This window comes from Larus michahellis, chromosome 4 (genome assembly GCF_964199755.1).
Source record: "Larus michahellis chromosome 4, bLarMic1.1, whole genome shotgun sequence".
Taxonomy (NCBI): domain Eukaryota; kingdom Metazoa; phylum Chordata; class Aves; order Charadriiformes; family Laridae; genus Larus; species Larus michahellis.
Genome location: NC_133899.1, coordinates 52,872,751 through 52,888,324, shown reverse-complemented (window position 1 = coordinate 52,888,324; position 15,574 = coordinate 52,872,751). Strand labels below are relative to the sequence as shown.

Below are 15,574 nucleotides of genomic sequence, written 5' to 3'. Positions count from 1 at the left end.
TAAGTTTGGGGTTCTGCTCCATATCAGACTAGCCATACAGTTGTCCCCGTATTCTGCAGGTAGTGAAAAGGAAATACCTCATACCTCTGCCGTAGATCTCGATGCCAGAGTGGAAGACACCAATCCCCAAGGTGGAGGTGTATTCATTTATCCAGTACTACAGTAAGACAAAAGCCACATTTGGAAGCATTAGTGGAAAAGAAACACACGATCTTGGCCTAGGATATATCCCCCATCTCCTGTCCTCAGGCCAACTTCTCTTAAGGACAAGAGTGATTTTGAAATTACCCTGAGACAAACAAATTGAGACTCCTTATAGACCAACAGAAGTGGGCACTGTGTTTATACAGATGGCTGGGATTAACGCTCCAAAAGATGCTCATCTAATCCTTTCCACGTAAGGAATTTCCCTGTATTAAGATATAACTGGACCCGAACCTGCATAAACCCAGTTGCTATGGGATGTGTGATTATCTGTCTTCTCATTTAAATAGCTGACACTAAGCCAGTTTTACCAATCTACTCATCTTCTCTGATCTTCAAAATCTTGAGTTACAGAATCTCCATATGTTTTCCACACACCGTTTTACATCACCTCCCAACATCTACTTTTCATTAGGTTGTTTGTAGGCAATGAGATCTTAGATACAGAGATACATTCCTCCTGTAGGTCAAGAGGAGCACCGTTAAGTAATTATCTACGTGACATTCGTAACTGCTTTATAGAAAAAAAAAAAGAAGCTCTGAGCATGCTAGTCAACATTTTACTCAGAGACACCATATACTATGAAGCAGTGTTTTCAGAAGGGACAAGGGCTTGCTGCTCCAAAATTAGGTCCAAGGTGACCACAACTTCAGCCAAGTCAAATTTTCAAGAGGAGCTGTTAAGTGACTTCATCGCTCTGGAGTCCAGCACTTCCCTGGTACACTTGGAGCAGGGGAATACTGCAGTCTGGTGCACGCAAGTGACACTCCTCCAGCAAGCACTGCTCACTATTTCCACCATACCATGAAGGACAGTGCAGACACCCAACCAAGTCCCAGCTAAGCTAATTCTGGAGCAGGAAGCTGCACAGCCACGCCAGGGCAGTGCTGCATTGGAGATAATTAGCCCTGCTCAGCCCCAGTATTTATTAGGTTAGCTGCAGAGCTGTGCTGCTACAGAAATGACGTTTTCAGGCAGCGAGTGGAAACTGCCCATGCCTGGTATATTTACAGTTCACTTACGGCTACTGTGCAGTGAAGATGCATCTCTAGTAACTCAGAGAAACTGAATTCTTATTTGAATCAAGCAGCGCAAGAAAAGTGAGTGTTGTTCACTTTTCCCCATACAATGACATGACAGGTTGATACAGCTAAAATTCTCTTCTGGGTCTGATAGCTGCTTCTGGTGGAGCCAGAGTAAGCTGCACCTTCCCTTCCCTAGTGTCTGGTGTCACTGAGCTGCCACGATATGGGTGAGAACCCCTCTGCTGTCAGGTAACCAGAGGTCTGGCATACTCCATCTACTTCCCTCACACTGCTTGCTTATGTATTTTTGATGACTGCAGTAGCTCTGTAAATCACCTAGAAATGTTTTCTGTGAGACCAGTGCTACTGTGGAAAAACACAGTAGCTTTGATATGAAAAGTGCAGTCCCAAGCCTGACTTAATGCATGGCCTTAAACCATGCACCCCAAAATGCTTGTTTCTGGCAGTACAGCCGTTCCCTTTCCCTCCAGACAATGCTGTAATGCTTCTTGTTCTGTGTGAGTTTTGGTATCACAAACGATGTATTACTGCAGGAAGCCAGCAAACCACCTGACCCTAGCTGGACCCCTGGGCACTGCTCTCTTCAGACCTTGTACAACCTCCACTTACCTCTTCACCTGAATTACGCAAACTCTTGTTTTTAGGATACATCAGACCACTAGACTGGAGCTAGGTCAGGTAGTTCTCAACCTCTGCTCACACATTAGTGTGAACCCTCTGTTGAACACCATGCTTGGTCTTTAGGGACATGATGTGCCCTTGCCTTCTGCTGCCCTTCTCCACAGATCTCTGTTCCCTGTCCTCTGCAGCAGAAATATCCCTACTTTGACCAGGGAAGAAGATACAGAGATGGAGGCTGCATACAGGAGCCCATATGGCACCAGCCACCTCTGCTGAGGAGACCAAAGCCTGTCTCTCACAGACATATATAGCCCTCAGTTCAGTTCTTTGATCTCCCAAATCTCATGGGTTAACTCCTCAGGCTCTCAGACAGTCTCAGTAAGCTTCGGAGAAACAGTAGTTTCTACAGAGTCCCTCTGTAACAGCTCCCAGAGGATATGGTAAGTAGGTTGTCTTCTTCCCTCAGGCTGAGCTATTGTCTCACAGCAACAATACAAGCACAACATGCCCAGGTCACGCCAGTTGCTTTGCTTAGAGGAGTAACTAATAGGAAGAGAAGGGAGACATTTTAAATTAGAAATGCTCTTGCCAGTTATCAAAGTCAGGGTCTCTGCAGAGGCCGCTCTGCATCAGGCTTTGTACTTCAAACAAGAAACTTAAACTGAAAGCCACTTTCAGCTATAGCTTTTTCTTCTTCCATGTTAAAGTTTGGGTTGGATCCAAACAACAAATAAGCAAACAAGCAGGGAAAACTAAACCTCTCCTCGTTACCACGTTCGAATAATGCACAGAGACCCCTTCACCTCATATGTGTGCAGCAGTGTCAGAACACAAGTCCTCCCTGTCCCCCATCCGCCTGCACCCCTCTGGCTCCCAGCACAGAGCCACAGCCCCCAAAGCCCACCCTGCCCAACTGAGGGAGCCAAGAGCCAGGCTGCAGGACAGCTCTGGGAACACAACTGTTGAGGAGGCCCCACCAGAGATAAAGAAGAGATGAGCAAAAGTAATTCTCTGGCTGATACCAGGTGTTGTGACCATCACATGAACATGTCTGTATTTAAATGGTGTATTTTTCACTATGAATCCCTTTAATGATTATCGTGAACTGAACTGCAACAACCTCAGCCATACCTGAATTTGAACTGAACAAGCTGTACTGGTTTAGTACTTTCTTTTCTTTCAAATAACTTCAATAACACAAGGGTGTTATTGAAGTGGGATCTGATTTGCATCTTGGTTCGCTGCAAATAAAAATTTTCAGTATTATCTACTAGCAAGACCAAAATGCAAAGCAGCTCTGAATCATGGCTGCTACTGTCCTCATCTCACCCCTGTCTCCAGGGCGCCGCAGAATCTGCCTCCGGTGTGTGACTGAACACGCAGCGAACGCCTCACGGCACTTTGGCAGAGCCCACGGCTTGTCTCGAGAGGAAGCTATGCTAAAGTGAACATGTCAGTCATTTGCTGAGCTGGAAGAGAGAGTTCAAGCCAGATTTGAAACCAGGTTTGTACACACACGCACAAGCTGGCCGCATTTTCCAAGGGGTTTGCAATTCTGAGCATAAGAACAGCAGCAACAGTCAGCAAATACTCATCTCTGGAGTAAATTGGTTATTGCTTAGATTAAAAACAAAAATCTGCAGCCTGTTCCGAGTCAGATGAAAGAGACAGGGAATCGAATACAGCAGTGTCTTAAAGGGAGTTGTGATTCATGCCTGCATCGCATACTGCCTGCAAAGTCATGCCATAAACCCTACACAGAGGGACTTGGAGCATTCTGTCTCATTTCCATCTTTAACGGAGACAGAGAACAGCTCAGAAGTGAAGAGAGGAAGGGAGGAAAGCTAACCAGACTGCAGCTGCTTCGCAAAAGCAGCAGATAGCCCAGGACTCAAAATTCAAACCCAGAGAGGAACCTCCTCTTATTTAGAGTTTATAGTGTACCAGTTAAAAGCTTTTAATGCAGGTCCCTGATGAAGTAGAATTTGAAATTTTCCAGTTTTCATTCAAGCCTTCCCTGATTTCCTGGTTGGTTTCATTCAGAGACCAAAGTGTCTGGTGAGCTAGTTTAGATTCTGGGAGATACTCTGAGCCAGTTGTTGTATTACTCACTTCATCTTTCTTACAGAGGTAGAAGTGAAAGTCTCACCAGGACAGTGAACTATGTCCTAACTTTCCAGAAAGGAAACTAAAAAGCTTCATTATATTGATATGCCTCTGGCAGGTCTAGGATGGAGAAGCAGATGGATTGATACTAGCAGATTATATTGTCCTGGGACTTTGCAGAGCATGAGTTCCTAGGAACTCCTACCAGAAGCACGGGTTTCCAGACAGGAGAGGCCCATCCATGTAACCACTAACTTCTACCATCAATTAATACCATACTGTAACACTGAAGTTTCTGTCACTAACTTTCTCTTTTCCTCCCTACTTCTGACCATTATTTTCCATGGTGTGTCACCAAAATATTTCCTGCATCACTGTGCTGAGCAGCTTAACTAACCAGTTCCCTAGAGGCTGGAGACAAGACCACCCCCATGACTGTCTCAGATATTACTTTCTCTGAGCAGTCAACACACTACACAACATTCCGTTTATCGCCCCCATACAGACTGGATATTCCACTCCACCAGATCCATCCATTACTGAAGAGACACTAACCCATCCTTTCTTACGATCTGTGTGAACATATAGACAAGAAATCCACTGAGAGTTGCTAAACAAATCTGATTTCAGAAAATAGCTGCAAACTCTGAGTACTCGGTGTCGTAGATCCTTGCCGTACTCTTCTGCTCTTCACTCGGTATCCCACAAAGTCACCATCTGAGCCAGGATACCAGGCTAGATAGAGCTTTGGTCTAAGCTAGTCTGGTTGTTCTGATGTCCATGTATGACCACACACTACTTTGAACAAGACACCTTTACCAAGGATGGGTGCAGATTATAAATCAGTAACTAAATTAAGCATATCTCCTCTCAAAGCACCATTTGCATATAAACCAGTAGGATTATTTCCCCCCCCCACCCTCTTCCCGCCGTGGATCAACTGGCAAAGCTTTACTTCTAGAAGGAAGGAAAGAAACAGCAAAAGTGGGATGAGAGCTTTCAATGTCAGAAGATATTCTGACGTTGCTAGTGAGCAAGGAGCATTTAAGGGACTGAAGGAAATGACCAAATCACCTCACTCTCTGCGAATTTTCAGATCGTGGAGCACTCCTGACAACATAGATCCGCTAACAGACTCTCTGCCCTACCACCTGGACTTGATTTTAATCCTTTCCTCTTTGAGAGCCACGACACACAGTATATCACCAAGCTTTCCTTTATAGAGACGATGTCTTCTCTCTGTAGGACAGGGGAGCTGGCTCACCACAGAAGAGACCCTTGGCTCAACGAATCTAAATGGAGGACACCCAGGGCTCCAGCTGCTAACAAGTGCGCTCCATGAAAGGAGTTAGACTGGCAAGGTGTATTTCTTCACACCTCTTCCTTTATTAGATATACCGTGTAAAGTCTTTTCCCAGAGGCTTTGTCCTGGGATTAGCAGTGCTTGGCCCCTGTGGTCAGCTTACCTAGGCAGCCTTCATGAAAACACGCAGAGGAGTGTGTGTACTAATAGATGCACTGATCTATCACATCTCAAACACCAGGAAAATCCTCTGCAATGTTAAGGCTCAACACAACAACGGGGAACATCAGCATTATTTTCTGAGATGCATTGATCCAGATGTGAAATATGAGAGCACAAAAGACAAAACTAGAAGGGAAAGTTAGAGAACATCACTTCAGGAAAACGGAGAGTAAAATCCCAGCCCTATATGGTCAGTAACTTCAGAAGAGTTTCAGTTTCCCCCAATACATGTTTCTGAACTAGGATCCAGAGCCTTGGGCCCACAGTGGTGGAAGAAGAGAGTACAAAGCAGATCGCAAACTTCATTCCCTGAGTAATGCCTGCAGGGGTGAAGGAAGCATTACCTCAACTACAGGCATGCAGGACAGGGGGCTTCCCGCAGTTCTTTGCCAGGGTGCTTCAGTCATATTGCAGCAGCACTCGCTTATGTCCCACAGCCCTAGGCACACACACAGTTCTGCCAATGAGCCTCAGTCCTTCTGCTGTTCACCCCTTCTGGCCTGGAGCTCCAGTAATAAGAACTCACTATCATGTGGAATGACATCAAATTATACCGCGTGGCTGCTATTAGTAAGTTTTCTTTAGCAATTGGATGAGACCCAAGCTCATTTCAGTGTGACCTGTGTCTCTTAGACTCAGTTCTCCAGAGGTCCAAGGCTTGTGCATTAACCAAGCCTAAAATGCTATTTTTCTAATATACTGTGAATACAGATTAAGCAGGAAAGGATTTAAATGCATGTGGGCAGAACAGCAACTGAAAAAGAAGCTTAACAGAGTACTGAGGAGAGATGACACAGGCCTGTCTTTGGTACTTCATACCTGGCAAAAGCTATCTGGGTGGTGCTCATCCCAGCACACGCAGAACACAACTCTTCCTGGCTGGGGCATCGCCTCCTGTGCCAGCTCCTCTTTGCTGTTGGCAAAAGCTATCAAGCTGCAAGTCACCGACCAGGGTGTGAGAGCTCATCAGGCCACTCCAAATGCAATCAGACAAAAGCACCTGATTTAGACAGGTAGGCTAACTTTCACTTAAAATGCCAGGTAGCATTAAAGAAACAAAATACCACAGTAAACAGGTTTCTGTTTACAAACAGGCTCAACCTCCAACTTGCAAGCCTCAAGAAAAACAGTTCCCAGACTGTGGGCATTGGCGTGTTTGCAAACAACCCAACTGGCAGAGCTGATCAAAACTTGAGAAACTACAGGTTTTCTTCCAGGACAGCACACAAGTACGGAGGAATCTGCAGGTTCAATGCAGCCAGAGCTTGATGTAGCTCTGATGAAGCAGGGATGTAGGGCTATACAAGGACCCCAGTCAGGGGCCCCTCTTCAGATTTGGACTGGGACACTTCAACTTGGACCAGGACTGGAAAATAGACATCTGAGGAGCACAGTCACATTACAGAAAGAAGAAAAAGACAAGGCATCTCCTGGCATGCAACTGACTCTGCTCCACTGCATTTTGAATGAAAGGAACTTCTGCCCAGGACAGCCCTTCACCCTTCATGTTAATACACACTAATAGACAGGGAATTTCCTGGGCAATGACAGCCTGAAATTTACAGCTTATACTGCTAAACATATTCCCTGACGTGAACCCACAAATGCTAAGTGAAGAGACATAAGGCAAGATGCTCAACTGCACCCTTGAGTGGAACGACGGGCCAAGCTTTGTAGGACTGCAACAGCCAGCCCTGTCTCAGCAGCTCTTCTATTTCAGCCAGGTTCTGCTCTGCAAAGGATCTTTTCCTCTCAAGCTGGGCTAAATACATCCTTCAGCTGCCTCTTCACAAGGAATTTCTTGTGAGGTCGCTGTGACTTTTCAGACATTGTAATATGCTTCTGCATTGCCTGATGCATGAGCCAGCACTAAAGTCTTCGCAATCATGAAGCATAAAGAGCTTATTTCAGTGGCTTCTAAAATGCTATATGTGGATTAAAAACTGATGCTGCTGCTGAGGGAGAGTTGGAAATCTACTTATGCTTCAGTGTTGTGACGCAATGCGATTTTACTGGAAGAATAGCAGGACGGAAGAAAATATTAATCATGCTGCAGAAAGCAAACTATGCATTTCAGCAGTTAACTTTTGAGTGTATTCTGAATATTTTATTTAAAAATCATAAACAAGGTTTAGCTGTGAGAATGGGATACCTTCATCGTTTCCAGTGCCTCATCCCACAAAAGGGCAGGCACAGTCCTAGGTCAATATACTGGTATTACTTGAGGTCTCTTTCTCCATCACCGTTCCACCCTGTTGCACTATCAGCAGGTGTTGTCCTGAGAAGAGCTTCCTTCCTGCAGCCACATCAGGGAGGAAGTTTATCACTGTGTATCTTTTGCCTTGAGCCAAACGCTTGTGTGACCTGCTATTCAGAAGGCAATGCTCTGCATCAAATACAGTTGACTGTTTCTGGGGAGAGTGAACACTCATCCAACCTATGTTTCACGGCTTGAGTGGGAAACCTGCCTTACCAATGGAGAGACAGGGCAACTGGCTGGCTAAATTAAGCAATTATTTTCTGTCCCTGCAGAATGAATCCCAGTCTCTTCTCTTGGCAAGTTCACACAGATGCCAGCACAAGTTAATCCACCAGCCCAAGGGTTTGTCACACCAGTCATGACACTAATGGCCCAGCTTGAGTGTCTGTGTACATAGCACGGTATTTGCAGTAGACCTCTTGTGCCCTATGAAAAGCAATACGCCATTTTTCCAACCTCCACCTTCTTCCTTTAACCTCAGTCCTGACTGTGCCTGAAGGCGTCCGCGGAAGGGGCTGGGGTGGGACTGTGGCCATCAAACAGAAATCACTGAGGGGGAATTGCTGGAGATGGGAGCAGGGTGTGCCAGCGGCAACTGCCTGTCCCAGACAGTGGTCTCATAAACAGCCCTGCAGAAGGTCCATCCATGCTATTGCACACCACTTCACATGCTGCATCTCCTTAGTTTTGACAACCTTCATGTACAATCTTAATCTCAAGTATATGGAGCCAGAAAAAATAAGTGTCCATTTGTAGGATTACACTGAAGTGTACTTACGCAGGGAATGTGCCTGAGAAACTTGGATGTGTTATAGACTTAGCAAAGTGCCAATGCCTTTCCCTTAGATACATTTCCAATGACAAATTAAGAGGTATTCAAAAAGAACAGCAGCAAAATGATCAGGGAAATGGCGAGACTGACTTATAAGAGAATTAATTCAGAAGAGTTAATAGCTTGGCAAAGCAAAGACTACAGATGACAAATTTGCAAACATTTGAAGGGCTGACATGAATTATGGGAGAAGACTTCTTAAGAACAATACGAAAGGATTCAAGTGGGAGTAACATACTCAGCTTGAAAAGAAGAGAGACTTTGGATAAGTATGTAGAAGTTTCCCGGCAGTAAGAAAGCATAAGAAAACATTTGTATGACTGAAAGCCAGATATCAAGAAAGCCTTAGTGTGCCTGTGCAGGACAGAGCATTGAATGGTCTGAAATGTTTTCCTCTGCTAATGTCTAGGAGGCTGTTAACATCCTCGGTTGAGCATATTTCAGACCCTGCGCACCTATGTGCCTTGTGAGCCACAAACCTGTCTTTAAAGCGTTTCAGGGAGTAGGGTTCCTGTCAAAGGAACATTAACACCTCCTTCTCCATGATGGTAAGGATCCTTGCTGGCTTCTGTAGATCACTACCAGTTGTTCTCTCCAAAGAGGAGATTAGCCCTCTCCTGATGTCCAGCATTACAGAGGGAAAACAGACATTTTGTGCATCCTTTGGAAGTGCACTCCAGTCTACATACCAATCTTGCCTAGGCCAAAGCATCTGCCTTTCATCAGAGAATCAGGCTGCAGTAACATGCACCCCAAGCCCTCCACAGAAGGTGTGATTGCCTAACAGCTGTAGCATGTCCCTGAAGTGTGAAAAAGCACAGTCCGTCTCTCTGCTCTGGCAGATAGGTAGTAGGGTTTTGAACTTCAGCCTGTCATATCGAAGATGAACACGCTAATCACTAACTATAACTTCTCCATCAAAGTGATGCATGCACATGTAAACAGCTCCAGCAGGGGAGATTGAGGGAGATCCATGCCATCAAATAAACTGGCAGTTAAGACTTTTCTACCAAGGGCTCATCTAGATCCCTGCTCACGTTCCTCAATTTCTCTCCCATCGTAGCAAAATACTAATATGATACTGATTCTTCTGCACTGGCTTGCTCTCTCTTAAGGTGCTTCTGCCTGGCCAAACACAAATACCTGCTTTTTTGCCAGCTCAGGCACATCAATAATCCATGCCTGACCACCAAGGGAAGATTTCGTGGGATCTCTTCCCAGGTTTGTAATGAGAACATTCTAATGTCTTTCAAACTTCAGCATCGTTTGAAACACAGTAGTTTGAAACACCCTCCACTATGCTGTCTCCATTCGTGAGTAACTCGAGAACAAAGTATTGCTCTGCAGGATCTAATTCAGAGGTAGAGCCATCAGAGCCTTTGGGGGAGAAAATTAATACTTACAACAAAAAGAAGTCTGTCTGCTCATCCTGTTAACAAGGAGCAGAGCTCCATGGCTTGGTCGACTGCAGCGTCTGCTCTTGTTCCTGGATGGTGTTTCTTTCTGTTATTCTCTGACAGTTACTCAGACCTGCCAGGTGATGCAGACAAACATACTCAATCCTCATTTCATATCATAAAGCTTGCTTACCTGCCAAGATCAGTCTGCCTTTCCTCCAAACCATATCTAGTCAGTGGTAGGGGAAGGGAGAATCATCTCCAAAGTGCCAGGCTATCCTGAAGGTATGGCATGCAGTAGACTAACAATAAAGTCCGTCTTGTCAGAGATATGATCTTGAAAATTTTGATCAGCTGCATGCAGGTCACTTTCAACTTTATTCTGGCAAGAACATTCCCTTAAGTGCTGCCATCTGAAGGCATACTGTGCCGTGGTTAGAACAGGAGTGGGGAGAAAAGCTCTGAGAGATGACTACCAAGCGTAAGGAACCAGGAATCGAGCTTGACTCAGAGCTAGAAATTTCTGTAAAGATGAAAGAATTAAAAACCAAAAAGAAACAAAGCAACGTGTGTGTGTGTGTGAGAAGAGAGAGAGTGTGCACGTTCATCATCACCTGGCTTTTTGCCTGTGCCTGGAGAAGTAAACCTCTCTGATGTAATACTAGAGGGGAAAGTCACTCAGGAATTGCTATTCTGGAAACCATGAGGCTGAAGATTGTTCCTATGGCAAAGAAGGCAACTACTGAGGTATACACTTTCTATAAATTTAAAGATATACTCAAAGGTTTGTTTTGGGGTTTTTTTAAGGTCCTCGGATCAGATGATTCAACAAGACTTTGCTTCTCTACTTTGCAGTTCTTCCTAGGATTTCAAAATACTTTACAAGCATTATATTGGTAAGCCTCACCGCATTTGTGTGAAGCAGGGAGACATTCTTTGTTTTAGGGGTAGGGGAAGAAAATACCAGCGTACAGGCTGTGCTATGACTATGAAGACACAGCGACTTGGGAGCAGAGATAAGCTCAACATCCTGGATCAAAGTTTAACAATCCAACAACACTTCCATACTGCCTACCAAAAAGAAGTGATCTACAGGACTGTCAAGAGGTTTGTTGAAGTGGAAAGGAGTGAGGCTGATCCACCACAACTCCTCTTCTGAAAAGGGATATCACAGGGGCTTCCTTTGTCAAAGACGCTATAACCTACTGAAAAACTGGCACCCTACTTGGCAAACAGAATTAGAGAAGAAGAATATGGAAAAGGCTTTTTGAAAGTTTCAGCTGTGATTTTTCAGTTTGAACTGTCTCCTGATGAGTTCTAGCCTTAAGAGTCAAACCTCTTATTGACAACGCTGTACTTATATTTGCATCGCAACCCAGTTCTTCAATGCTTTCACCAAGGCCAACAGCCTCCTAGATACACAACGCAGGGACATTTATTCTCTTTATACCAAGAAAGTATAAGAAACTAGTTGAAACAACTTCTGACGTCTGCCAAGTTCCTACATGAAGACTGAGGTAACAACAAAGTCATTGTAATTACAGCCGTCACAAAGGGATAAGAAGTCCCTTTGTGATGTCACAGAAGGACCAAGAACATCCCAAGCAATGGAATAAATAGTCCTTTTGTTCCATCCCGTTAATGCAGAGCACAATAACATATTGTTTTCAACCAGTTGTGCAGAGACCCAGGGGAGACAGCAGACTACTTCAAAGGAATCTGCAGGCTGGCAGGCTTACATTTGTTAGACAAAAGCTGACATCTTCAGTAGAAAAAAAAAAAAATTAAAAATGAAAGGCACAGAGGCTTTAAAGGAAAGAAAATTATTGCACAAAAGAAGGCAGGGAAAAAAATCTTGGGTTCAAACAGGAGGTGGAAGCATGTTCAAACATCCATAGACAAACTACCGATGGAGGACAATCTCACAGCTAGGACATCAAACAAGGACTTGTGAAGCTCATAGTCCCTGCTCTGCTATAGACATACAACACATTTACTTCGGACCAGGCCAAAACTAAAATTTCCCCAGGATGGTACTACATTCTAAATTCAAAACTGTGATCCTGCAAATTCTTCAAATTCACATTTACCCAGAAGTGTTCAAAACCATCAGTATCAGCAATCTGAATGCAAGACCTTCACCCTCCACTACAGCTAGAACAGGTGGGCTCCATGGTCAGATAATGAGAATTCCCAATAGAGACAGAGATCCCAGCTCTACTTTCCAGCACTGACCATTTGCTGCTGGAAGTCCATGGACATAGGCCTTACCCTGGGGTTCCTAATGGTAGCAATAGCACCCCATAGACAGGAGTTAAACCTACGCACAAGCGAATCTGGATCCCTACAGGAAATAAAAAAGAAAGTAACAGTCCACAGATCTTCTGCCCATGCAAGTGCTATATAAGGCCAAAATCCAGTCCAACACTTAGATGTCATATAGGCATGTAAATTCTTGCTTGCTGTCTCATTCTCACTCACTTGCCAAGCCCAGTTGCGTCCGTCCTGTGAGCCAACAGCAGCACCATCGGAAGAGATCGGGGTAGGGTCTGCTTGCACCTGAGGAATCTCTACTCTTGTGCTGACTTTGGTGGCACCTGTTCAAAACACCTCACAGTGCCCATGATAGAAATTGGCCATGTGCCATTGACATTAGTTTGCTACTGCAAAAACAAAGAAATAAATGTTTGTCTCTAAGCTTGTGAGAAGGGGAATCTTTTCTCCAGCATGGATGGGGGAAACCCTTTCACAATGTGAGCTGAGATTTTTTTTTCCTGGAGAGTTTCCAGGGGCCATGCCTGACTGGCAGTGTGCCTAACCAGCTTAGCTTCGAAGAATACTGGGAAATACAGATTCCCTCAGCTAGAGACTTGTTCTTTTTTCCCTACAGTGCTTTTCCCTGTCTTGGATAAAACTCTTCAAATACAGTGCCAATTTCACACAGGGTTTCATCTCTCTACATTATCTTTTCCTACAAGAAAAAGGACATGAATGCATTTTTGCCATAATCATACACTCTCTCTGCTGTTCCAGCACAATTACTGAAGAATCGCATTGCAGTGATGTCTCCATATTAGAATTTAAGGGATAAAACAGAAAGCCAGGGACTTGCATACAGCAATGATAAAATACTGTTGTGCCATAGAGATTCAAATATACTTTCTCCCCAAAACCCAGTTTCTGCTGGTCTGAAGAAGATAATAAGAGTCATGCAAGGATCATTTCCTTGAGAAGGGAACTGTCTAAAGAAGGGGTAGCTGTATAACCTAGTCCAATGCCAAATTGGGTTGTTGGAATAATTATCTTCTACAAAGCAAAAAACTGATACAAAAATAGCAATTAGGGAAGTTCAGATAGAAACTCGTTTATAACCCATGACCCAAGGGCTTCTATACTGAGTGATTTTAGCACTGTTTAAAATGACCAAAGATACTAACCACTAATAGTTTTGGAAACGAGTAATCATTTCCGATTGTCAGCATTTAGCTATTGGATGCCGACAAACTGCTTTAAGGTTACTTCCCCCCCCCCCATGAAAACGCAACAGAATGATTAATATATGCAGCATGCCACGATGGCTGGGAAAAAATTAAAAAGCTGTAGGAGTATCATAATGACTCTGATGTAATGTTCTCTTCTCTGGTTTGTCTGGGGGCTTCAGGGGATTTTTTTTTATTAATTTTTCCCTTCCCTAAGGATTCCCACTGTCTTTATTTAATGAGCAGCATTGGACACGCAGCTCTGAAACACCATTTAATAGCCATCCCTTGCTGAAAGACAGAGATGACAGTTAGCAGCAGTGTCTGGCAACAAATCATCAGCACTTAGTACCATTACGATACCATTTTGGGTGAAAACCATTTCAGATTAAAATGTGGGCGTTTGTCCCTTCAAAGGGACAGCCTCTGTGCTTGCTTCTCCCAAGGGTCACACACACCCCTGCACAGGGAGAGGCACAAACATGCCAGCGCAGCTTCTCTGGAAAACACAAGATCTCTCCTTTCCTATTTCTCCTTGCCCCCGCCCTCCAAACAGCACAGCATGTATGAGGCCAGCATTGGAATATCATCCAGGCTGCCCTAAATATTTCCCTTCCTCTGGGCACAGTAATCATTTTACACCTGTGCTAAAGCAAAACTTCCGTGCTGGCCCACTGGGTGTTGCATACATCTAGAAACAGACCTGAAATGACCCCAGTGATTCTACCAACCGCTTTTTCTCCATGGACATGCATCTCAGTATCTCCACATCTGAAACGCACCCAGTGAGATCAGGGCTTGAAGGGGAAGAGGAAAGATAAGGAAATACTAGTAAGATCAAGGAGGAAAATTTGCCTTATGTAGCAGGTTGCACTGGGAACATTCCTTCCCCTTCCTCCCCCCCATTTGTATTTATTTCTATAAAAATCCATTAGATTCTGCAATTGCATATTGGCTCCTGTTTATTTTAGTGAAAAGAGAAATGGTTGTACATTTGTACCACGGCATGGAAATGGTATTGTCTGCCAGATGCCTCAGAGATCTGCCAAAAAATTATCCTGCATGCAGAGTAGACATCTAATCCGAACTGTGGCCAGGCTAATGTAGGAGAAAGAGGTAAGCACTGTAAATGCTTCATCTAGCTCACAACATCCTCTAATATCAAAGACATCTGCTCTCAGATTAAACTATCCCCCTGGTCTGGCCCTGTTAAGAGCCTTCTAGATACCCAGATACCTATTGTAAGAAAACAAGGCCTTATTCAGCCCTAGCTGACAATGGCTCACCACCTTTCTCAAGAGCGGGTTGTAACTCATTTCTAGGAGTGATGCAGCACACTCCAAGCACATCCCCATTTTGATTAGTACCAAAAATAAGAGCCCGTGATCCTAATAACAGGACACTACACACATAAGTCATATTCCATATTCACCCAAAAATCTCACCCACCAGTGACCTAAAAAAATCACCACAGTCTTTCCAGAGTGATCCATAGGGCAGGAGAACAAGAGCAGAACTCCATACAATCAGGCTCAGCTTATATATGGACACAACTCCCCCAAGAGATGTACAAGAGATGTGGATCTCAGTTCTCCTGAGTTGCTTTCCTTTAAGTTGACTCTTGCAAGTTAGGGAATACAAATGGTCATAACATATAAATTAAGCTAATTATCCTGCAGACCAAGAGAAAAGAAAGATTTCTATTCCTATAACAGGGGAGTATCTGGACACTCCAGCAATGAAAGTCATGCGAGTGATGAATGGATAGGTCTGAGGCCATTCAGTTCCCACTCCATATATCTGCCTTCTCCCAAGTTAGATGGATGCATGCAAGAGGTAAACAGATTCATCAAACAAATAAGATCAGCAGCCCAGCCTGATATATTTCATGTTACGTGAAACTTCCATTTGCTCTATGAAGTATGAGTTCAGTACCATTTATGTAATTTATTTTACTGCACTTCACTTTAACACCTCAAAAATCTTGCTCAGCCTCTCTTACTGAAAGAGACCAAAATGAGAAAAAAAAATAGTCAGTATAAAACTTCACAGAGGAAACAAAGTCAACCGGACATTATGGCCAAAGGAATGCTTGCATCAGTG

At 44.1% G+C, this 15,574-nt stretch overlaps 1 protein-coding gene across 2 annotated transcripts in view; it reads right to left on the bottom strand.

The window, feature by feature from the left end:
• The window catches only part of LOC141742460 (deubiquitinase DESI2-like), a 59,756-nt gene that overhangs the window by 23,341 nt on the left and 20,841 nt on the right, over window positions 1-15,574 (bottom strand). For both annotated transcript variants that reach the window (XM_074584818.1, XM_074584819.1), the window contains exon 2: window positions 85-157. In XM_074584818.1, coding sequence (XP_074440919.1) covers window positions 85-157 — 73 coding nt within the window. The remainder of the gene's footprint in view (window positions 1-84; window positions 158-15,574) is intronic.